Raw genomic sequence first — 25,319 nt, 5'->3', positions numbered from 1 at the left:
GACATGGTTCCCTTATGTTTACAAATCGGTATTAATTTATCTCCTTCCCTAATTTCCTTTCACAAATTCCCATACATACACTAGGACAAATCACAATTCAGTGCAATTGATCTGGCATCATAGGACTCGTAAAGTAAGGTGGTAAATATGTAATAAAAAAAAAACCACATGCTATCGTACTCGGACAGATCCACCACCGAGTAAGGTTCAGGGGCAGATACCTGCGGACCAAGAAAAAGATACTCCGAAAATACTAGGCAAGAATGTAGGCATATTTCAAGCGGAGGTATGCGCAATAGAAAGATGCGCTGACTTTAACCTTGAGCACAACTATAAAAACAGAAGCATAACTATCCTTACTGATAGCCAGGCACCAATTGAGGCTCTCAACTCTTTCCAGGTTACATCAGAACTGGTGCTGGTATGCCTTCATAAGCTCAATATATTAGGCCAGGAAAAAGGAACCCTATGGGAATAACCGGAACCGAAATGGCAGATAAATTAGTCACGGAAAGAGTGGTCTACTCATTTGTAGGCCCAGAGCTATTTTCCTGTAACATCTACTTTCTTATTCAGGAAGTAGAGGAAAAACATAGAAGATCATAATTGGAGATTCTACTGGGTTTACTGCAATAAAGCTTCATGATAGGCAGCATTCACCTAAACCGATATAAGGATTGAAATTGAGGAGCTTTTTCATGGTAGAAATACATTGCTTGCCATGGGGCGCCTATTGTGAAAAAACATCAAAGCACACACCACAAATGGGAGGTGGAGCTTGGCCAAACACCTAACCGAAGTGTACGCGTCAATTTTTTTTTTATTTTTAATTTTATTTTATGGAATGAAATTAAAAAAATATTAGAATCGTCACAGAAATTCTAACAGGGCATTGAAGATTGAATGGAATTTGCAGGTTCTGTAGAGAAGAAGATGAATCGCCAAACAAATGCTCACGTGCCCAGTACCGATGCATAAGCGACACAAGCACTTGGCTCGGTAAACTTATTTTAACGAAGTGGGAAATGAAATTCATTAAAATAAGACAAATATAGGGTATTTTTTAGCTGCGTGAGAGCTATGGATATTTATAGCTATACTTTGACAGCAGAGAATAGCAAACCGTTTTGTCGTTTCCATTCAGTAAGATGTGGCAAGTCATCATGAATTGCTGAAAGCCAGAAAACCGCTTTCAATGAAATCTGTTCGCGAAGTTCAAAGGTCACTTTGTCCCTTTTTTTCGAAATGTGGGAAAATTCACCGTTACGGTGAAAGGAGAGCGCTATCGAGCCATGCTGATTGATATTTTGTTTTCAAAAGTGAATCAGCTAAGCATCGACCAAATTTGGTGCCAATAAGACGGTGCAGCTTGCCATACAGTGCGCTTAACAAGCAATTTATGGGACTGATATATCATTTAACTCATAGCCGTGGCGGACATATGTCGAATATCATATTCTAAAAATAAATGCCAAGAAATTTTCTAGCAGATTATAATAAAAAAAATTCATTTCAACAATTTTTTTTTTTATTATAATTTTTAGTTCCAAACTCTTAAAAGCACCCAATACTAAAGTTAATCCAGGAAGTTGGGCTTAGAGAAATACTCAGAATCTATGAAGGGGCAAAGTCTCCTAATTGGTTGGTTAGTTGGTTGAAGTGGTGATTCATCTAGAATCCAACCAAATCTTCTCCACCATTTCGTTGCCAAATCCTCGTTACAAACTTGTTTAATGTTATTTACAGCACGACTATATATTTGTAATGTAGACTAGGTTTAGACACGCTAACCATGATAGAATACTATCAAGAGTTTCCTGTAACATCATAGCAAAGATCCCGTGAGTGCCTGGAGATTTGAAAGAAGAAAATGATTTGATTGTTCATGCAACCTTTTCTTTCTGTGCACCATAGCGGTTCCGCCGGATTCTCCCAACATCATTATAGTTCCGGAAAGTAAGTATTTAAAAGAAGTTCTACAGATTCTTTCAAGCAGCCATTGAATGGTCTTTGGACAAAATACGGTTCAGCCTATCAGAATCTCTGGTAATTTCGATAGAGGAATAGAAATTTCTCCAGCTCTCTTTCTTGACGGCCCTAATTGCCTTCTTGTACTCCCTCCGACTTTCTTCTTCATAATAATAATACATTTCCGTGTTGTGTTGCTATGACAATTTGTAAATACCAATGTGTCAGATTGTTTGCCTCAGCACTCATCAGCCCCTTTTGTCAATTCGGCCACAACATCGATTCATTTTGTGTGAAAAAAGTTGTTTGAATAAACAATTTTTTATTTTGTATTTATTTTTCAATGAGTTTTGATTTGTATCCTATAAATATACAGAGTTCTATTTGATTTTTTAACGTTGAGTCAAGTAGCCATTTTTTGTGTGTTAATTGTGAATTGTCCTATTATTTTTATTTAAAACCATATTTTTTATTAACCCATTTAAAAAAGTTTTTAGCTAAAAAAATTATGAAAATATGCATATGTAATAAAAGTAATGCATCATAAACTGCAACTCTAAACTGTAAAGTTATTTGGTTATCGCATTTTAAAGCTTGCCAAATTAAACATACAAAATGTCGCTCATACGCCACGCCATAAAGCAGATTTGGTGATTTGAATCAAAACAATGTACATTCACACTACGTTTTATGATTATGATGGGTGTTTTCTTTATAACATAAAAAAATCTGGGAATGCGTTATGGTGAAATTAGGCAAAAAAAAAAGTTCTCAAAAATAAAATTTAATGAGCTATAAACTGCATACCCGAAATTCTGATTAATGAGTTTGAAATTTTGAAGAAAGTTTATTGATTTTATTTTTACTTTGCACAATGTTTGATACTTGGTTTTAGTAAGAGAATGAAAATATCTTCATAAAAAATATTATTAAAATTATATGAGAAACAAATAGATTGTTAAAACCTCTTAATAAATCCCTATGCTTAAGTTATTTAATGCAATGTATTTTTCATTTTTTTTAACACCTTGTATGCACCTATATATGTATATGTGCACGCTTACTTATCTTCATTTGCATATGTAAGTGGTTGCAATATTATAATATGAATAAATCTGGCAAAGTTAAAAGCTTTAACCACTCACCGAGTCACACGATATGTCAATTCGACGCACCGGACTGCACATTTGCATGCTGTTCAACAGCGTATAATCATCCAAGGACCACAAGCAAATTGTTTTATCGCGACTTGATGAAATGAGTACATCGCAGGCGTTGCTGACTTTAACGCTTGTCACCGCAGCACGATGATGAGTGATTTTGTGTAGCTGCACAAGAAAGCAGAGAAATAAAATAAATTTATGTTTAATAAATGTTTGGATGTTTATTAATCTATGTATAAATTATAAGCGCAATTCTGTATCTGATATGCATTTCCACTGGTCATTCTGAGCAGGCATATCCAAACCTTTAATTTCTTCACAATTCCTCCACGATTTCTACACTAATCTTAAAAAAAACTTGTTTATGAGTTAAATGTTTTTAAATATAACTTTAAATTAAAAATACACGAAAATATGATTTCTGTAAAACCTCTACACACCACTTGATTTTAAGTCGGTTGTTTACCCATCAACGTCAGCAAGTACAATTTTTTCCATAAAAAAGCTCGCGTGCAGTTTTCGTATGCATTCACTTCCAAGAACGCCGTAAACGTACATGTAAAATTTATTGCTAGTAAAAAGCGTTTCGTAAAACACTTCTATATGTAAATATTTCACTTTCAAATAAGAAAACTCACGTATATGTCAGCGTTATAAAAACCGAATTTTTTTATATGCACTCGTATGTGTATGTATTAGTAATTATAAGCTACTGCCCAATGTCATGCCATAGAAATATTTCTAACTCTTAAAAATTATTTGAATTTTATATTCCAGTTACTTAACAGAAATTTTGCACAGAAACGTTTTTAAATAGGGTTACCACTTCTAAAAAGAATTAAAACTTCTGGCATTGTAAATGGCGGCTAGTTACTGCAGTAGAATATTGGGATCGAATTTAGCAGTTCATTATGTCAAAAAAATATAGGGAATTGTTCATTTAGGAAGCACGCGTAACGCATATGTCTAAATTTTTTGTGCTGGAATGTTGGTACAACTGTCCTCTATAGTGTCGCAGAGTTTGAGCATGACCTGTTAATTAGCTTTTTTTTGGCATTTAATTTGATATATCAGTCAACCTCAAGTGTGCTCTGCGATTTTCACTATGGAACAAATAATTTATCTTAAATTTCGTGTTTTGAACGAGATTTTGTGTGCCGAATCGTTGAAAATGTTGCAGAAAGCCTATGGCGAGTGTGCTTTATCAAAAACACGGGAATAAGGCTACGAGTTGTAAAAGGCTTTTGCAGAGGACTGAGAAGTCGTGGAAGATTTTCCCCGATCTGGTCAACAAAGTCAAGGAAATAGTGCTGGAAAACCATCATTTAAGTTTAAGGGAAGTAGCTCGTGACCTTAACGTGTCTCACGTATCAATTCGCAACATTTTACACCATCAATTGGGCACGAGACGTGTGGCTGCTCGAGTCGTTCCAAGATAATTGAATTTCTTTCAAAAAACTCATCGGCAGACGGTGGCTGAAGATATGCTTGAGCAAGAGAATTCAGACCCAACGTTTATCCAGCGCATCATAACAGGTGATGAAACGTGGGAATATGAGTTTGATATGCAAACCAGTCAACAGGAAAACCAAAAACCCAAGTCAAAGTCGGTCAGAAATGAACGTAATGCTACTCGTTTGCTTTGATTATCATGGTTTTGTGCACTCGGAATTCATTCCAAATGGTTCTACGGTAAATAAAGAATATTACTTGTGCGTAGGAGACGGCCCAATTTGAGGAAAGAAAAGTCATGGTTCTTGCACCATAATAACGCACCGCGTCACAATGCTCATATTATGAATACTTTTTTGACCAAAAACTCGACAAATATCATCGAACAACCAGCGTATTTATCGGAGTTAGCCCTCGTGTGAATTTTTCCTTTTCCCAAAACATAAATTGCCACTCCGCGGACGCCGCTTTGAGTCGGTAGAGGCCATTAAGGAGAATTCGCTGAAGGAGCTGAAGAAGATCTCTTCAAATGCGTGTAAAGGTGCTTTGATGACTGGACTAATCGTTGGCTCTTGGTTAACTGCTTCGAATGCAGCCTATTTTGAAGGCGACAATATAGGTAAACTTTGATGATAGAATTTTTTGATTTGATGATTTTTATTTGGCAGAATGTAATTGCATCCAGAAGTATTTATGTGTATGTACGGTTGCCATCTCTTAAAAAAGTTTTTGTATTAAAAATGGTCTTTAATTATTTCAGTAGAATATTGTGACAAAATGAAAGGAGTTTGAGAAAATATTTATGCAGATATATTTTGCATAAGGCCTCCACCCTTTAAATCCACAGTTATTTAATACCAATTGCATCCAGAAATGTTTTTTAAAAATCACGGTTCCCAGTTATTTCGAACATTAGAAAGCTCTAATGCATGCATTTTTTGTAGGGTTGCCACCTACTTAAAAACAAACAAAAAATCTGTTGAAAATGTCTGTTAAATACTGTATTACGATATTGGTATCAAACGAAATAAGTTTGAGGAAGCTTTAATTTAAACATATTTTGAATTGGGTTGCCATTTTTCTAAAAAACCAGTAGTAATTTAATATGTTAGTTATTTTCAGTTTAGCAATAAGGGTATGCCATAAATTTGACACTGAAATAATATAGCACAGTATTGATATCAAATGAAAAATGCTTGAGAAAGCTTAAATTGTAGCATATTTTTAAATAGGGCTGCCACCTATCCAAAAAATAATTTGTTAAGTGAGATTTTTTCAAACGGATATCAAATGAAAGCTGCTTAGGAACACTTCAATTCGAAAAAAAATTGAGTAGGGTTGCCATTAAAAAATATTTTAGTTTAATCTTTGCGATACAGAATTGGTTTTGACGACTATTAACGCACATGTCAGATATTGACTAAAAGTTTGCCGGACCCATAGCTTTTAATTAAACATATTTTTAAATAAGATTGCCACCCATCTAAGAAATTAGTTTGATAAATGACATGGTTTGAAATGGATATGAAAGGAAAGCTATTTAGTAACATTTGAGTTCGAAAAAAAATTTAGAACAGGGTTGCCAATTAAATTTTTTTTTAATCTTTCAAATACAAAATTGGCTTCCAACGAACGATCTTCGGAAATATTTGCCAACAAATTGCGTGACACATAGCTTGCTGTAAGAAAAATATAATAAGCAACACTATAGAAGAAATAATTTGAACATTTGAATTACGTTGGTTGTTTTAGAGTCGATGAGAAATCATCTTTCTGTACTGTACAAACAGCAACAAATGTTGAGATTAAACATACGAAGGAAGATGAAACAGTTTGCGGTACAAAGGGAAAGGGGTATGAAATTATTCTTTACTTTCGATGTATTCTTCCTTTATCCTAATACTCTTTGCATATGTTGTACGCTATATTATAGGTTGAAAAATAAGTTCAGTATAAGCCAAAGCATACACTATGCAATGCCATAGGTTAAATTATATGCTTCAGTATAGGTTGAGGATTATATAAGCCAAAGTACACGTTAAAGTAACGTTTTGTGTTAAAGGATAGATTACAAAATAGCTTGAACTGTACGCCAACTTATGCGTACAGTTATTCGTTAAAGTAATGTGTGAGCACATTCCTTGAATCAGTCTGCCTGAGCGCTGAGTGTCTTCAAATGGGCCTCTGTCTCTCCTGAACGTACTATACAGTCTGTTACATAAGAGCGTGGTCACTGTTAAATAATAACAACAATTGATTTTTCGAAAATTCGCAAATTTATTGATAATTTGGTCGTCAATACTCAATGCAAATACCTCAGTAGCAAGTCCAATCTCCTGCATTGTCAATTATGGCCCGGCACCGTCCGGGCATACTTTCCACTAGTTTTTCTGCATATTCTACCGGAAAAGACTTCTAAACTTTCCGAATTTGTCAAGAATAAATTACAAGGCTTGTGTCTGCGAAGCTGCATTCATTTTCAACAGAGCCCACACATTTTCTATGGGATTTGCATCCGGTGACTGAGATGGCCAATCTAAAGTGACCACTCCATTTTGCGCCTTCCACTCGCTACACGCTCGACTGCGATGTTTCGGATCGTTGTCCTCTTGAAGGATCCAGCTTTCATTTTTCTTGATATACCATTGCTTGGCAGATGGTGACAAATGCTTTTGATATATTTTATTCATTTTTTCGGCATTTAAATTACCGGTAAATAAGAACAAAGTACCGAAAAATTTGTTTAAGAAGCACCCCCAAACATGGACCTTGACGGGGTGTTTAACGGTCCGTTGAAGCATCCCACTGGAGGAGGTTGTCCTGGCGTGCTTGATGCTCGGAAATGCCCAGAAGGAGGATCCATCAGAAAAAATTACGTTGCTCCAATCGCGGTCCAAGTTTTCCTTCGCCCATTGCACTCGTTTTTCAACGTGTTTTGCAATCAACATTGGTTTTTCCAAAGTACTGAGATATTTCAGTATATTGGCAAGCCAGTGCCTTCGTTCCTCAAGATATGTCAACAACTTTTGGGTTCAATTTCACAGTAGCTCCACGTAAAGTCAAAGTTGGATCTTTCGAGAACAAAGCGAGAATCTTTTTTTCGCCTTTTTTTCAGACTTTACTTGCACTTCCGCCATCAGGAAAACCATCAACGTTACCGACCTTTTTATAGCGATTTATCCACTTGCTAACGAACTGGTTCGACTTTCCCATATATTTCACAGCAGCAGTTTGCAATAATTTGGGTCCTTTTCCATGCAAACATAGAAAAATTGTCTCAAAGCGAGAGGCGTAAACAGCACTCATTTCGCAAAACCACTCAATTGAAGAGTAAATTTTACAGACAGCTGACTTTTTACAAAAAGTATGAAGGACTCAGGTGCCCTCTATGTCATAGAAAAAGAAACAGGACGCACTAATTTTTTTCTATGTGTAACAGTGAACACGCTCTTATGTAACAGACTGTATTTGTGGCGCTTTCTCTTGTTTGGTTGCGGCAAGAAACCCAATTTTGTCTATAGTTCATAATTTCTCTTTCAAATCACTCGTTTATTCGGCGATTTTACTATTATAGGTTATTCAGCCGATTCGACTGAGATCAAGTGTTATTAATTGTATTGAGTCTCTTAACCCGCCGTTCGTCGCGCTACTTTGTAGTACCATTTTCCATCGCGTGGGGTTCTTTATGACACGAAAATTAAAGTAATTGCAAATATAAAATATTTTAGATTTTATTATTAATTTTCTTTAACAAAAATTGTATTTGCATATACTTCAGATAAAAAACATATTCAGTAACTTAACAAAACACATTTATTCACATTTAAAGTAAATTAAAAACAAAAACAGTCCATAAATTATGTGAAGTCTTGTATTATTTTATATTAGTAAACTACATAAAGAGTTCAAGAGTAATGAATTTATATATATTTTATTTCTGTAACTTTCAAAGTTTTCAAAACTAAAAAAGGTATTAAAAGCAAAAAGATTGGAAAATGCTACAACAAACTTAAAAATTCTAAAGCCAAAAATGGCCATTTTTATTCTCTGCATTCCATCGAAATTGTTTGGCAGTGACTTGGATAAATAGTTTGTTTTTTTTTGCAATAGGCACATTTTTTTGTATATTTTCTGTCTAAGTTTTGACGACAGAACTCACATCTACGCTTTTTTCGCTCAGGTTTCGTGATATTTTGTTATTCCCTAGAGCAATGTGTAGAAAGCTGAATGAGAAACTCCAATTCTCGAGATGATATTTCCATTGTGCCTCGACAAGCAAGATGCGTTTCAATTAGTGAAAGTGCCAAAGACTTAATAATTAAATTCTTCCGTTTTATAATCTGTTCCACGGTTAGACCTTATAACTATAAGCATTACATACATACAACTAATATCAAGCAATGAAAAAAAAATAAATAAATGAAGTGACTACCTGGAGCAAGCGCGGGCTACAAAATAGTCAAATGCCTTCAATTATTCATCAATCTTCATACCCTTGCCACCCGCGATTCCGTCAATTATTTCGTCATCATTTTCCTCTTCTAATCACCGCAAAATGCGAGCTTCTTCACGTGAGACGGAAGAATACAGGGTTTGATTGAAAAGTAATGAGCTTTCCCGCACGGAGCGTCTGTCAAGCGATCAACCGAATTGGCTGGTGGGGGGAAAAAGATCGTTGGACCTTCCCCTTCCACTAGAAACCGGTCCCAGTTCGCTGGCAACAGCGATGCAGTCAACATCGCTCCGCGCGTGAAATCTGTTTAAAAGTGTGCTAGGATTTTGCAGTGGCGAAAATGCAGCGATCGTTGTCTTTTTCGACTCTCGATGCATCGTCCACAAGGAGTTTGTACTTCCAGGAAGTAAAAACCTTTGGCTGAAAAACCGCGTCGCTCGGGTTCGGCCCGACCTCGTCAGCAATTGGACCCTTCATCAGGACAATACGCCAGCGCACACCGCCTTCCTCGACACCTGTTCCCTCCGGACTTCTTCTTGTTCCCGCGCCTGAAAAGAAAGCTGAAGGGGAGGCGTTTCGACTCCATTGAAGCGATCCAAAAAAACTGACAGCCGAATTGAACGCGATTCCGGCGGATGAGCTTAAAAAATGTTTCCTGCATGAGAAAAGCGTACTTTCTCTTTTTATACAAGACGTGGCTGCTTGCAGAGGTTTTTCTACTCTACTTCTTTTGCAGTTGTCAGTTCTTCTACAGCTCTATTGTGCCAGCTCTCACTTAACTGAGAATCAAAAACTTTAGCGCCAGCAATTACGTTGAGTCTTTAAACGTTTAGTAAATTTCAACAAAGAAAATGCATCTTCACGATAGTGAGAAAAAGATTAAGTCTTTCACATTTTTATTTTTTCAATAAAAATTAAGTAGTTACTGTGGAACGCGTATTGCTTTTTTATCGCCTGAATATTTTCCCGCTTCGCTGCTTAAGAGTATACGGTTTAACGTAATCTCGCGCGAGCTAAAACTTTTAATGGTTGATTTTTTGTATACAGAGTTTTATATGTATGTACATTACATATACATACACATAAAGATGGCAACGTATGCATAATAGGCAGTAGTATAGACAAGACGATTGTTTTCAATTTAATGTGTGTGTGTGTATGTATAGTAGAGATATAAAAAAGCGTTTCATTGCCGACCGGATATTAAAAAATCGAGGAAATCACTGGAAAAAAAAATCATCTGCATAGGTACGATATTCACTATGCTAGGGGAGAGGAACCGAAATAAACACTTTTCGAGGCGCAAAAGGTACAAAATAATATTTTCTGCGTTTTGATGGTGAGGAAGTAGTAATGCAAATGTATTTAAAGAATTTATCAGGAGCTTTGCACCGAATTTCTAAAATTTTGTCCAGACGCGTTTCCAATGTTTTGTTTTTAATTGTGTGGAACTTAACGCAGACGCATCTTTTTTACCACGAGGTGATTGTGCAAAATCTTATTTCACTAATGCCCAAGCATGCCTCAATCTCACAATTTGTTTGAATTATTTCGCGTACAGCATCAATTCTTGCTGGCACAACAACTGATTTTGTATATCCTTCCCGGAATTTGGACCACGAGCAAATTTCCTAAATATTGCACCAGTTTGTTACAGTAGGGCTTTGGTTCAAAGTCCTGAGAATATAACTCCAAATGATAGACTTGGTTTTTCTAATAGCGGTCGCTATTCACCAGGCATTGTCACACCACCGATTCCATTTCTGCCACATAAAAACTTCTCGTAAAAACCATCAAGACGCATGCCATAAATAGAAGGATAAGCTCGGCCAAACAACCAATAAAAGGTATAATCGCCAATCATGATTTTAGTTCATCGATGTATTTTTGACTAAAATTGTGCAAAATAATCATACGAATATTTTCACGGATTAATTCCATTCCTTTGCTGAGATGAATTTTTAAAACCACTGTAAAGAATAACTTACTAATATGGCTAACACATCAAATGTTCTGTTAGGTTAGGTTAAATGGCTGCCCTAGGTAAGTGGCTCACTTGGACAAATATTAAGGAATTCGTCCGTTGTGGTGCTATACATGGGAGAGGAGAAAGGAGATGGGAAGGAAGAAGAAGCCTTGGGATTAGAGACGATGATGACCATACATTTTACGACGACGCCGACGGGGGCTGATTTGCGTTCGTAGTTAACCGTAACAAGCTACTAATGAACTTCACCAAATTTATGATATTTACACCGGCTATATTCGCAGGCGTAGCGAAAAAGTGAGAGCCCAGATGTCTAAGTCTTTGCCAGACGAGAGCGGGGTTCGAGAAGAAGGTGTTGAGATGATTCCACCTCGTCTACAGTTTCTGTAGAACGGACTTGAGGCAATCCCAAGTCTCACGGCGTGAACACCTAACGGACAATGTCCGGTAAGGATGCCCACCAAATTTAAGAGCTGGGGCTTTGTTAGCCTTAGGAGTTCCCTTGAGCGTCCCCGATCTACCCGTGGCCAGAAGATTCTCGCGACCTTGCACGTTTGCGCACTAGCCCAGCGCTCGCTGAGTTGACTCGAGGCCTATCTTTCCAGGAGCAGACCACAGGTTCTCAGGGGGACCCCAATTTTCTCATTTCGCGACGAAACCGTCTCCAAAGCTCCCTGTCTAGCCAGCTCATCAGCCCAGCAGTTTTCCTCTATGCTGCTGGGCCCGGGAACCCCAATGAGCCTGATGATGAAGTATTCGGATGCAGTCGAGAGAGAAGCCAGACATTCCCCGACCAATCTCGAACGCACAAACAGCGAGTCCAAGGCCCTAATTGCCGATTGGCTATCGGAGTAAATATTTACTTCCTTAACGGTAATTACCGAATTAAGCAACCAGTCCACCGCTTCCTTAATTGCGGATACCTCCGCTTGGAAAACACTACAGTGGTCCGGGAGCCTAAATTTAAGTTTGATGGGAGGCTCCTTACAGAATACTCCCCCACCAACCCTTCCGTCCAACTTCGAGCCATCCGTGAACATGTTTGCCATGCCTTGCCGCCGAATGTTGCACCCCGACCTCTCATCCCTTGAGGGAATGTGAGTAGAAAAAGGTCCGCTCGGACCTAGCGTGGGTGTACAGTGGTCCAGCACCATAGGGATGAACTCAAAGTTTTTAAGAATGCTAGAGTGTCCGTAACTTAAGTCTAGCCTATGGCCCGAACACCTTAATCTGATTGCGGCGCGTGCAGCGGTTGTTTTTCCTACAATGCCCACGGGCGCCACATTCAGCATAGCGTTAAGCGCTAGAGTAGGAGTGGTACGGAGAGCCCCACTGATTCCAATGAGGGTAGACCTTTGTACCCTCTGCAGTTTCTTAACTGATACCATCCTTTCTAGCGAGTTCCACCAGACAAGGACTCCGTATAGTAAGATTGGTTTTATAATCGTGTTATAAAGTCAAAAAGTGACTTTAGGCGAGAGGCCCCATCTTTTGCCGATAGCGCCCCTGCAACCATAGAAGGCGACTGTTGTCTTTCTGATTCTCTCCTCAATGTTTCGCTTCCATGTAAGACCTCTGTCAAGGATGAGTCCCAGGTACTTCACCTTGCGTTTATAGTAAAATATACCAAATATTCCCATAGCAACCCCAGATGGCGCCTGCAAACACTAGAAGTACTCGAGGCCAGAAATATAAATAGCAATCCTCGTAAAGATTTCAGAAAACAAGAAACAAAAAGTAAATAGTACATACAGTGCTTGCTTAGAAAATTCAATGTGCTCGTGAAAATTTTACTTCAAGCAAGATTTGTGTGCTACTTGAGCTTAAAATAACTTTTATGTTTTAGGGATGTGACAATTGGGCTGAAGAAACCATTATGAGAAATGTTTTTTACTGCAGTGTCATCTATGGAGTACACTTGTTCTTCTTATGGATTTAGCAATATTAGTTAAATCGCTTCATATGTACGATTTTTTAGAAATATCTCGACTCAAATCCTATCCAGCACAAGGTCACATAAACAAAATTTAAAATTCGAATTCATTCAATTCAATATTCACGGGCTTTCACACAATAGCCCAAACAATTTTTATCGAAACCGGCTCAGCAGTTTCTTTATTGATTAGTGGCCAGTAATATTGCTCAATACCGAAATTGGGCTAACTTTTCATACAGACATTCTAAGAAGTGATAGCCATTAGGCGCACTCTCACGTTTACATCATCAGCCCCAATCAGCTTTACGTTTCTCATTTGCCAATATCATCTCTATCTTAGGCTACTGTTTATGACAGCTGCTCAGCGTCGAATATACTTTTTTCGAAAACAAAATATTTGCTACACAATCAACATCATTCACATCAAGTTCACTTACCAATTGTCCACTGTGTATATCTGAAATGGCAATCGTCGAATCCTCACTGCCACTAATGGCCAAAGTATTATTGACACCAGCAGCGACACTCGTCACAATGCTCGTATGTGACCTAAAAAACAATTGGAAAGGGGGGAAAAATGACTCAAATAAAATAATGACAAGAAAAAAAAAAAAGAAGCGTAATTGGATGAAAACTCCCATCACACAAACTACTTTGGGCAGAGATTTACGCAACTCACGAAATGAAATCTCACTGTAATTGGGAGGTGAAATCATATGACGACCATTGCTGTACAATTGCTTGAGCCGGAAGGATCGTGTTGTGGATGGGTGCCCTTCAGCGATTGCTGATGTATTCACTTACTTGATGTGCGTCTTCAGCACACGCGTTGTCACGTTCCATATCAACACTGTGTTATCCTCCGAGCCAGTCAACAGGATATCGGATTGTGGTGCGACCAACAGACACGTGACTGCGGCGGTATGACCTAGGAGAAGGAAAAAATCATACGAAAAGTAATGAGAGCATTTCAACTAAGTATACGTGCGAGTAAACAATCAGGAAAATTGAGTGGAAATCTATAGTACGAGTTCGACTCACAATTAAATAGTAGCAAAAAAAAGCAATTGGTACTCGTATATGTGGACGTTTTGCGAAAAGTAACCAGCAAGTAGCTGAACTTAAAAGGTTGCAATCAAATGACATACCCAATAGTATTTTCGTATCATTGCGAGTTACTAAACTACTCTGCTTTAGCTTAGAAATCGCCCGGTCTCCGTGCTTAATGCATGCATACCTCATACTTCTACCCACCTTTGAATATGTGCTCCAACGAGTTGCTCATTATGTGCCACAATTGCACATCACCCGATTTGGTTGCCAAAATGAGATGCTGCTTCGTTGGTGAGACACAAACATCGCGCACTTGTCCAGTACCGGTCACCGTCATTACGCGTATCTGCGAGGGCAGCGTCGCTGGCAGCCAACCGGTAAGGGGCACTAGCAATGGCACTGTATAGCCATCACACCAGGCGGTCGCTGAACGCACTGTAATACTCAGCAGTGAGTTGTCGTTCTCGTCGTGTTCGCTGATTGGCCGTAGCCACGAGATGAGCTGGTAAAAAGAGATGACGAAACAAAAGGAAACGATGTTAATTATATGAAAATACCGCAAGTTAAGAGCGTTGATTGGCATTATAGCAGGGATCTACATATGAAAGTATGTAACTTTTGTTTTTAACATGTGTGAGTCTTTCACTTTAAATGGGATAACTCTTTTTTTTTAATTTGTGTGAGTCTTGCAGAATCTCATTGCGTGGGGAAATTTAAAAGTACTCTTCTTGTGAATGCATTGTGCGCGTGGGCATGGGCATAATTAGTTTTCATACCTGTGAGCCAAGCTGCATGGGATCACGTGTGAGTACATCACTCGACTTGCGTATTGTATAGTAGATGAGTTCGATATCACGATCTAGCAAATAACAGCGAACATGCTCGATGAGGCAACGTAAATAGCTGATAGAGACCGTTTGTACCTGGAAGAGGAAGAGCATTACGATTTTGGTTTTAAGCAAACTTTTATATTATATGAAAAAAATTTATAGTAAGATAAACAAGCAAGTAAGGAACACCAAATTCAGTACAGCCCGATCTTTATATGCCCGCGCACATTTAAAAACAAAAATTATTTGGATTGAAAGAGAGACGAACTCCTGAAAGCAATGAAATCGGGACATCTATCTTTGAGGATGTTCAGCATGTTAAATAAATGAAAGTTATAATGGGAAGTGAAAACATCAGTTACAACGCAATAGAAGACAGACAGCAAATAAAGCGTATTACACCCACACAAAATTGCTGAGGTCGAAACTGCTTACACGTGAACGCAAACTCCGCCTCTACCAGTCAATAATACAGACTGTCTTAAGGCTGCGAGTGCTGGACAATGACAAGCAAAGACGAAATGAGCTAAAGAGTTTTCGAAAGAAAAGTGCTCTGAATGGTCTTTGGCCCCATACGCTGCAAACAACGAATTGCTTGTATGTTTTTTTCGATCTTAATAATGATTTTATTGGATCTTAAAGAAGTGAGAAACAAAACGTGTACCAAGTTTGCGCAAATTTTATTAAGTCGCTACCAGAAATATGCGTTTGCCAAAAAATTGAGAAATTTTTCATAATTCGTAGAGAGATATCTCATGTTTTTTTCTTAAAGATTACCGTTATATGGTACGTGGGCATGGTTATTGACCGATTTCGCCTATCTTCAATGCCAACCTAACAAGTTGCATTGAAATATAAATATTAATTTTGTTCAAGTTATCTTCAGCATGGATGGATAGACGGTCAGACGGACGGAAGGAAATACATCATTCTGAGAATTTTGGTATATATTGGGTAGTCGAAAAAGTCTTTTCGTATTTCTAATCAAACTTCAACTCATTTTGTTTTATATTTAAAATGAACTTTATTAAACCAAATATGTACCATTTTGGTCGACCACTTTTTGCCATTTTTCTTCTAGAGACATTATTCCATCAGTGTAGAAGTTTTGTGATTTCTCGGCGAAAAACTGCGACAAGTAATTTTCACAGGCTTCTCTTGAAGCCAACTTTACTCCATTAAGGGAGTTCTGCATTGACCGAAACAAATGGTAGTCCGATGGTGCAAGATCAGGGGTATATGGTGGATGCATCAAAACTTCACAGCCAAGCTCTCCCAGTTTTTGCCGAGTCATCACAGTTGTGTGTGGCCTAGCGTTGACCTGATGGAAGACGGCGCCCTTTCTGCTGAACAGTTCTGGCCGTTTTTTTTCGATTGCTTGCTTCAATCACATCAGTTGTTGACAGTAAAGTGTAGAATCAATCGTTCGAGCAGGCTGGAGCAGCTCATGGTGGATGATTCCATTCCAATTCCACCAAACACACGGCATAACCTTTCGAGGCGTCAATCCTGACTTTGCGACCCTTTGTTGAGCTTCACCATCCTTCACCATTTCGCACATTATTGTCGTATTTGATCCACTTTTCGCCTCCTGTTACCATTCGCTTCCGAAATGGTTCGATTTCATTTCGTTTCAGCAAAGAATCGCAGATGCTAACTCGGTCCATTAAAATTTTCACAGACAATTCATGTGGTACCCAAACATCGGACTTCTTTTTGCAACCAGCCTTTTTTAAATGGTTCAAAACCGTTTGATGATGAATGTTTAGTGCCTTGGCGATGTCATGGCAGCTTATGTGACGGTCCTGGTCAATCTTTTCCATAATTTGATCGACTTTTTCAATGATAGGTCGACCGCAGCGAGGTGCATCTTTCACATCGAAATTTCCAGAACGGTAGCGAGCGAACCATTGTTGTGCTACACGAACTGATACAGCATCGTCTCCGTAAACTTCACAAATTTCATTGGTGGCTTGCGTGGCATTCTTCCCTTTTTTATACAAAAATTTCAAAATATTGCGAATTTCTTCATTATTTTCACTCATTTTTGAACAGCTATAACTTTTTTTCAACTTCTCCGAATTTAATTTTTTTTGGTTAAATGAAGCTTAAAATGTCACCTTTCTAACACCATATGATATGACACAATGTGATTAGTAGAATTGGAGATAGATGACTCCAACGACATCTATTGACAAAATACGAAAATACTTTTTCGACTACCCAATATATGTCTATTCATGTGTATATTTATATAATATCGTTTCTTGTATGTAGTTACATACGACCGTTATGTGAGAAAAATTAGAATCTACTTGGTAAAAGTGTGCCCGTTTATAAAAATTAGGTATTGCTTAACATGGGTATGGGGAGCGAAAACAAATCTCATTTGCTCCTTAATATCTCGCCCATCTCGCTTAGTACCCAAGGCACCTTCAGATTCAATACTGACTTCTAAGCGGTTTTTAGCTGTCGCATTTCTAATGGTAATAGAATCAGCTTTCCTTTTATTAAAAAAAAATATTTACCAAGATCCAGCCAAACTGAATATACACAAAAAATGAATTGGGATTCCTCGTTATCCTTCAGATATTGTAGACATTCTATCACAGCAGGCAAACCCATTCGATGCAGATGTGATTGTACATAGTTGATTATGGTCGGCACGATAATCTGTGAGTAAACTTAGGATTACCAAACCTAACTAATCTATGTCCTTCTCATTGAAAGTGTGCCCAACACGTTTTGCTTTTATAAGATCTATCAGTACAGCGCAGTAAATCATTCTGAGAGTACCTACTGAATTGGCATCCTTCTAAATGTGGACCAGCTACGAACACAAAATGGTTCCGGTTTCAGTTGAACAGCGCTTGAGACAGACTTATCAATAATCTGCCTAATGGTTCCATTGGTGATACCGAAAAAATGGAAGGAAGTGCTTAAATTAATTAGAAGCCTGTACATATAGGTTGACTTGAACCTAAGTCTGGCTAATTTTGGTCTCAGGATACAGGGGCATAACTGGAAATGAAGTAGCGGAAGGCTGCGGCCTCGTTATTAACAGGACTCGAGACCCCCCTTCTATAGGACAACACACCATCAGGGAGAAGCTTAGGAAGGAAGAGCTAAGATTAAGGAAGGTTAGCTGGCACCAAATTATGGGGATACGCCGTGCGAAATCCCTACTGGGGATTTAGAAAACTCATAATCATCCCCAAGGATAAGCTGAGAATGTTCACGTGCATTCTTACAGGCCACTGCGGGGTTGCGCCGTCATTTGCACATGATCGGTATATGGTCAACTGGCTCTTGTTGTTTCTGCGACCAATCCCAGGAGACTCCAACACATCTAGTCCTCAAATGCAGCGCTCAGCGCTATAGCGAGAAGAAGATTGAGACATCTCGACCAGTTGCAGCCAGAAGAAAGGCAGCTCTATCTTGAGTTTAATAAGAGAACTGGGTCTGATGACTGTGATGAGTAGAAAGCAAGTTAATCTAATCAATCGAAGGTCACCGTAGCCGAATGGGTTAGGGCGTGACTAACATTCGGGGTGCGTAGGTCCGAATCTCGGTATGTGAACATCAAATAATTGCCAAATTTTTGTATAATAGAGGTCGCCCCTTGGCCAACAATGGCAAGCCTTCGAGTCTATTTTTGCCATAAAAAAGCTCCTCATAAAAAGAATATATGTCGTAGGACCATCCATTTGGGGATGTGGTTTTTTTCTAATGATTTTGGTATTAGGCTCATATGTACAGCCAATTTGTTATATCGAGAAAATGCAGCACACCGCCAAGGAAAAAATTACAAAAAAATTAAAAGAATTTTTCACAACTTCGAACTTGAATTTTAATGCACTAAAATTTCATCAGTTATAAACTGCATACAACAAACTTTTCAAAAAGTTCTAATTAAAATCATGGAAAAATAGTCAAAACTAGCTATCGTGTCTAGTGTCCAATATCGAACACGGTGAGCAAAAAAAAAAAAAAAAAATTGTCTAAAGTCACCGCGATTTTTGAACTACTTCATTCCATCAAATTTCAATGAACTCTAAACCATACGCTCAAAATTTGTTAAAAAATTCTGATTAAAAATTTAAAAATTTTTATAAACCTTGCGAAAAGTTTGAAACTTAGTTTTTTATTTTCTTCGTTGTAAAGGGTGGTTAAGTTTTAAGGGCCGGTGTTGATTTTGGATAAAATAAATTTTTTTTTAGAAAATTATTGTCATTTCTCTTTATTATGATAATATTGGTATAACTCAATTACGTATAAAACAAAATATTGGCCGCTGCGGACTCGGCGGCACACCTCCATCTGATGGTCCATATTTTCGATGACCCTGAGGCATAATTGAGGTTCTATGCCGTTAATGTGCCGAATTATCTCATCCTTTAGCTCTTGAATTGTTGCTGGCCACCTTTTCTTTCAAATAACCCCAAAGAAAGAAGTCCAACGCTGTCAAATCACATGATCTTGGCGGTCAATTGACATCGCCGCGACGTGAGATTATTCGACCATCAAATTTTTCCCGCAAAAGAGCCACTGTTTCGTTAGCTGTGTGACAAGTGGCACCGCCCTGTTGAAACCACATATCGTTCACATCAATATCTTCCAATTTGGACCATAAAAAGTTCGTTATCATCTCACGATAGCGAACACTATTCACAGTAACTGCCTGACCGGCCTCATTTTGGAAAAAATAAACCGCTCCAAACAGTCACTCTTTGTGAGTGCATTGGGTTTTCGGCAATCACTCTTGAATTATCATTCGCCCAAATGCGGCAATTCTGCTTATTGAGGAAGCCAATGAGGTGAAAATGTGCCTCATCACTGAAGATGATTTTCTTCACGAAGTGCTTGATATGCATTTTGATTTGAATGCCCGTTTTCATAATAAGCCTGAATAACTTTAACGCGTTGCTCGATTGTGTAACTTTCCATGGTTCAAATTGAGTTAATCTAAAATTGAAAAACGTCAAATGAAATGCAGAAAAAACTTGACGTTTAAGTGTGGTTCACATTCAACATCGGTCCTTGAAATTCAACCGCCCTTTAGAAGACCTTATTTATTTTATTATTTATAAAAAAGTAATTGAAATTAAAAATATTTGAAATGTAAAAATAAATAAGTAAATAGTAGTAAAGAAGTACAATTCTCAATGTGTGCTGCCCTTATAATAAAGTCGGGTTATGTATCCGAGATAGAAACAAACATAATATTTACCCCATGTCATTACATACAAATGCTTGCATACATTTACACAAAAGCTCTCATGCACATATGAATTTAAATATATAATATATATTTGGACAGGAATTAACATATATTGCATGAGTGGTAAAACCAAGTTCGGATTTTCTTTCATTTCGTAATCCTTTATAATACGAGTAGAGCCATACAATTTTTCCAGTGCATCTATTGAAAAAGTAAATGTGACTGAGATATAATCCTCCTTTTATTACAGCATCTAAAGCAGTCATGCTTGCATGAGCGAGTATTTCACACGTGAGTATGTATGCGTATGTGCATGTATGGCAAATTTCTGAATTCGAAATGCTTTAAAACGAAGTGCAGCATACACTCTGTTGAAGCTCGGTGAATGCACTTAAAATGTGACTAAACGAGGCCAAGTGCAAGTGCAAAGATGGCGATTTATATTTGTGTGTGTTTGGGAATAAAATTAAATACGTTTGCACTGTGCCTCCTTTCGTTCTGCTCAAGATTTAAGAGTCCTTCTACAGAGAATAATATAATTTGGTAAGGGTAAGAGATATTAACACAGGATGGTCTTATTTTTATGTTTACAGTTAAAATAACAGTTGTGTGAGCTATAGGTATGATTATACATATTTTTACAAAATGGGCCACTTTTTGCTTGAAAAGTCTTCGGAAATTTAATAATCAGTTGAAACGGTGATGTAAATAGGTCGCCTAAAAGCTGCGATTTGACTATACTTGACTATTTTTATAGGGTTCTATTTAGGATAAATTTTAGAAAAACCATCTAGAAACGAATCAAAAGTTGAAAAACAAAATCAAAGTTGACTTGTGTTGAAAATTGGGTTGACAGGATATACTTGGATTTATAGTCGGCCGTGGAAGTATATTAATTTCAGTGAAATTGTTTTCCATATTGAACTGCAATGTTTACTCTGTCCAGTAAAAAGAAGAATCATTGACTAATATTCTTGTGTCTTTTGCTTACACATACTTTTACTTATAGTCAAATTAAATGAAATTCCAAACACTAGATGTATGGAATAGGTTTATGGGAATAAGTTTCCGCCCTCTTAAAAGAGGTGTCGCTGCTGATACTATTTTGTGTTCGCACTAGTAATATACTGGTGATTTGAAGGTGCATATGTGAGGTCTCGATCGCAGTAGTTGACGTTAGTCCGAAAAAACAGCATTTGCGGCAAATTACGCTTAATTATTACCTTTTAAAGAAAAGTGCAACTGAAACGTGAGCGTTAAAGATCGCGTAGGGGCACCGAAAAAATTGGAAGATATTCAACTACAACAATTATGAGATGAAGACGCATGTCGAACCCTTGATGACATGTCCAGAGTTGGATGTTCAACCGCAAAAGTTTGCATGCCATGTGAATGGTCCAGGAAGCAGGTAACTAAGTGCAACATAAACTGAAGGGGAGAGATATCGGGAGATGAAGAAGAAAAGGTTTTATGCATCGCATCGTCACTGGCGTAAAAATTGATCTATCTTGAAGAAGTTTTAGCCTGCCAGGTGAACCAGGTCCATCGACAGTGAAAAAAAATATTCATGCTTGAAAGGTTATGTTGTGCATCTGGTGGGTTCAGAAGGGTGTCATCTATTATGAACTCCTTAAACCATCTGAAACCGTCACTGGCGATCGTTAACGACTGCAGCTAATGCGTTTGAATCGAGCTATCAAAGAAAAATGGCCGGAATGGGATGGATTGAATTGGGAAATCTTGCCCAACCCACTGTGTTCCCCAGATATTGCAAATTCGGATTACCATCTGTTTCTATCATTGCAGTCCGTCCTTATTGGAGAGTGGTTCACTTCTTACCAGAGTATTTCAAACTGGCTCAGTGAATGGATCAAGCCAAAAGAATTCGAATTTTTCGTCAGAGGAAACCGTATGCTGCCTGTAAGAGGGAGTAAAGTTGTAGCTTCCATAGGCACTTACTTCCCATAATATAATGTATTATTTAATGGTTAAATAATTCGTAACTTTGGCTAAGAAAGGACGGAAATTTATTTCCATACCCAATAAAAGATCAGACATCCGTTTGGTTCAGCAACCCCATTTGTTTTGTTTTCACTCAACTTTTATAACATAAAACTAAGCCTACCAAGTCTACGTAAGGCAAATAGAGAACAATTTCCAGGACTCTTCCCAAATATTTCTGTGATTTAGTGTGCCGAGTGCAAAACGCTTGCCGTCATCATTCATTGTTGGTTTTTAAAGATAAAGAAAAATTAGGGAAAAAGACACAGGAGCGGATACAATGTTCCCTTTAAACGAGTGAATAGATTTTGCCTATCCACTAGCTTCTATAAGTTACTGGTCTGTAGTTACTACGTCCACTGTATATGGCATTACTGGGCAGCCTTTGATACGCTTTCAATGGAGTGAGTAAGTCTTTCTATGTGCTGATAAGTTTCAGACCTTTCAAGCGTATATCTAAAGAAATTGCATTTTTATACCTCAAAGTGTTAATTTTTGTTCATTTTCCTTAGGAAAATTCTAACAAAACATAAATAAATTAGTTTCCGGTCAATAATAAAAGTTTAAAAAAATTGTCAGATTTTTTATTCGATATTTGAATGTAGGCAATACTTTTTAACGATATTCGTGCAGTAATCGATACTTTGCGCCGATGTTAGAAACATTTAAAAGTGGTATCGAATAGTCACGAGTGATGCATAGCTCAGCGACAGCTTGCTTCCTCTCTAATGGGACAGTAGATATAAATAGTTTTCTATGGTTGCGGTTCAGAACACAAAGGCAGCACTAGAGTGATGCCGGTTTAACTATTAAGGGGTTACATGGGTTTCGTCGGGTAAAAAAAGGCCTATTTTCAATATTTTTTTTTTCTATGTAAAAAATTATTTATTTAATTCAAACTTTTTTCTGTCTTATAGATACATATTTAAAGAATAATTTCTGAAATTTAAAAAAAAAAAATTTAAACTCCTCCATTGTGACGTCATTTCCGGTGACCCCTCGAAAAAAAGGTGCGTCCGCGTTGTTAGCATAACTCCTGAAAGGCTCATCAAAAATGAAAAAAAAAAACAAAAATCAGTGTTTTAGTTACACCCATAAACTCGTGCTTGAACGAAGGAAAAAAAAAGTAAAAATTAGAATTTTGGCAGACATTTTTCCAAAAAAATGAAAATTTCGGTAAAATTTGCTTGATATTTTGTTTTTTTTTTTAATAGTTGTAATTGAAAAAAAAAAATCCTGCGTCCGAGCACGAGTAAATTGTATTTCGAACACCTGTGTAACATTTCTTCAAGATCGGTTGAGTAGTTTTCGAGAACATTTGACAATCGACTTTGAACTGTTCCGAGGAAAACGCGTTTAAAATTTTGAGTAACAATCGAAATGGTTTGGAGCGCACACCTTCCAAGCGCACAGGCTGTATCTTCGAAACTATTATTCGGATCGACTTGAAAATTTAGGATACTATTTCTGAGATGTTGTAGAAGTTAATAAGCAAAAAAAAAAAATATATAAATTTTTTGAACCAACGAAACCCATGTAACCCCTTAAGGGCTACTTGGGATATATCCCCTGCTCTGGTGCACTGATATTAACAACTTCCCTGCCCTATGAGTCCTATGTGACTCATTTCGCTATACAATTTTGGACAGATTTTGTGGTATGTTACTCAAAAAATACTATGGTGTTCATAGGTGACTCATTAAACATGACCAAGAAAATTTCTTGTCTTACGCTAATGAGTCACATATAAGTCACAAAATAAAATATCGAAAATAATATAAATGGACGTGGACTGTTCACAAAATGCAGTAAATGTGTTAACACCAGCGCATCAGAGCAGGGGATATATCCCAAGTAGCCCTTATACTCGTATACCTTTTGCAGCTGTACAGAGCCTTACTGGTTTTCTTCACACTTTTATCAATATTGCGCTTCCGCAACAATTCGCCGTCTATTGACACTTCTAAAAGTCTTTTGTGGTACAGAGTGCAGAGTTATTTCATGATATATATTTTTATATATTATTATTTTAAAACGAAGCGAGCTGAACATTTTTAATTAAAGTAAGTAAATCTCGCCCTAGAAATAAAATTGGCCTTATGTTGTTGTCGCTCCAATAAAAAATATTTCGCCGCAAGCTATGAAGTTCTTTATTTTTCTAAATACATAGTTTTCATCAAATCTATCCAATTTATTTCAAGGTCCAAGTGAAGTACCAACGATTATAAATTTCAATGGCGCTTAACAAGGCAAAATAATTGTGCAATATAAGGAAATGCTTTAAGCAGCTGTTTGGGAATGCATTGCGCACACTAAAAAACCCATCACTAATACAAACAAAACACTCTCATCATCACAATCCTTTCGTTTGGATAATCTTCAGCATTTCTGTAGACAATAGCGCTGCCAACTTGAGTAATTGCGATAGAAACAAATCGAAAGAATTTAGTTAGCAAAAAAGAAACTAAAATACGCGCTTTTCTTTTCATATCAAATTGAAGAAAATGAGAAGGCAAAACGCAGCTAGAAATGACAATGTAGCAGAGGAAAAACTTTTGTTAGCTTAATTTCCGTGCGGAAATTTAGGTTGAACATGAATGCCCAGTGAAGTGGGTAAGGAGGAGTTGATAGTTGCACAGTAGACCATGTAAATGTAACATTCAGCCAGTCGCAGAGCTATAACAATTCAACAATGTAATGTCAGCGTCAGCGTCAGCGTCAACGTCAAGTGGTAACAAATGTAAAAACAATAGCAAAACGTAGGAAACCGGCTTAGTGTAACAGAAGTGCAAAGTTAAAATATCAGTTGAAGTAATAGCTGCGCAGGTCGTATGATGAATGTGGGTCGTAAGTGCCTGCGAATACTCGTAAGCAAGAAACTTTTACTGCCTTATGCGGATGCACAACTGGGAGGGATTTTAATTGGCGCGAAAACGTAAAGAGGAAACTTAAGATAAAGCTTTACTGAATGCATTTCGCTAAATTAAATCCGGAAGAAGTGAGCGAGGCTAGCGTTGCTTTGAAGCGCAGTGCTTTCTATTGAGGAAGGCTATGTGTTTGAGTGAAGAAGTTGGCGGCAGGGAGCTTTGTGTGAAGTTTTCCAAGTAGCCATAGTTTTAATTAAAAATGCAAAGTTTATATAAATAATTGAATAAAGGTTTCGTTTGTACAAATGGGATAAATAGAAAATGAATCAATAGAAAACTTCAACATGAATTAATTTAAAAGCTGTAGCTTGAGAGTAAACGCCATGAG

The 25,319-nt window shown here is 37.5% G+C and overlaps 1 protein-coding gene across 5 annotated transcripts in view; it reads right to left on the bottom strand.

Annotated features, from left to right (window-relative positions):
• Nucleotides 1–25,319, bottom strand: part of LOC128865723 (protein qui-1) — a 317,735-nt gene that overhangs the window by 30,215 nt on the left and 262,201 nt on the right. For all 5 annotated transcript variants that reach the window (XM_054106016.1, XM_054106015.1, XM_054106012.1 and 2 more), the window contains exons 15-19: nt 14,789–14,935; nt 14,214–14,514; nt 13,764–13,887; nt 13,397–13,508; nt 3,114–3,296 (exon numbers count right to left, since the gene is read on the bottom strand). In XM_054106016.1, the coding sequence (XP_053961991.1) occupies nt 3,114–3,296; nt 13,397–13,508; nt 13,764–13,887; nt 14,214–14,514; nt 14,789–14,935 (867 nt within the window). The remainder of the gene's footprint in view (nt 1–3,113; nt 3,297–13,396; nt 13,509–13,763; nt 13,888–14,213; nt 14,515–14,788; nt 14,936–25,319) is intronic.

The sequence above is a fragment of the Anastrepha ludens genome, chromosome 6, assembly GCF_028408465.1.
Source record: "Anastrepha ludens isolate Willacy chromosome 6, idAnaLude1.1, whole genome shotgun sequence".
In the NCBI taxonomy this organism is placed as follows: domain Eukaryota; kingdom Metazoa; phylum Arthropoda; class Insecta; order Diptera; family Tephritidae; genus Anastrepha; species Anastrepha ludens.
Note: the sequence above shows the minus strand (reverse complement) of the source record. Positions and strands in the feature narration are given on the sequence as shown.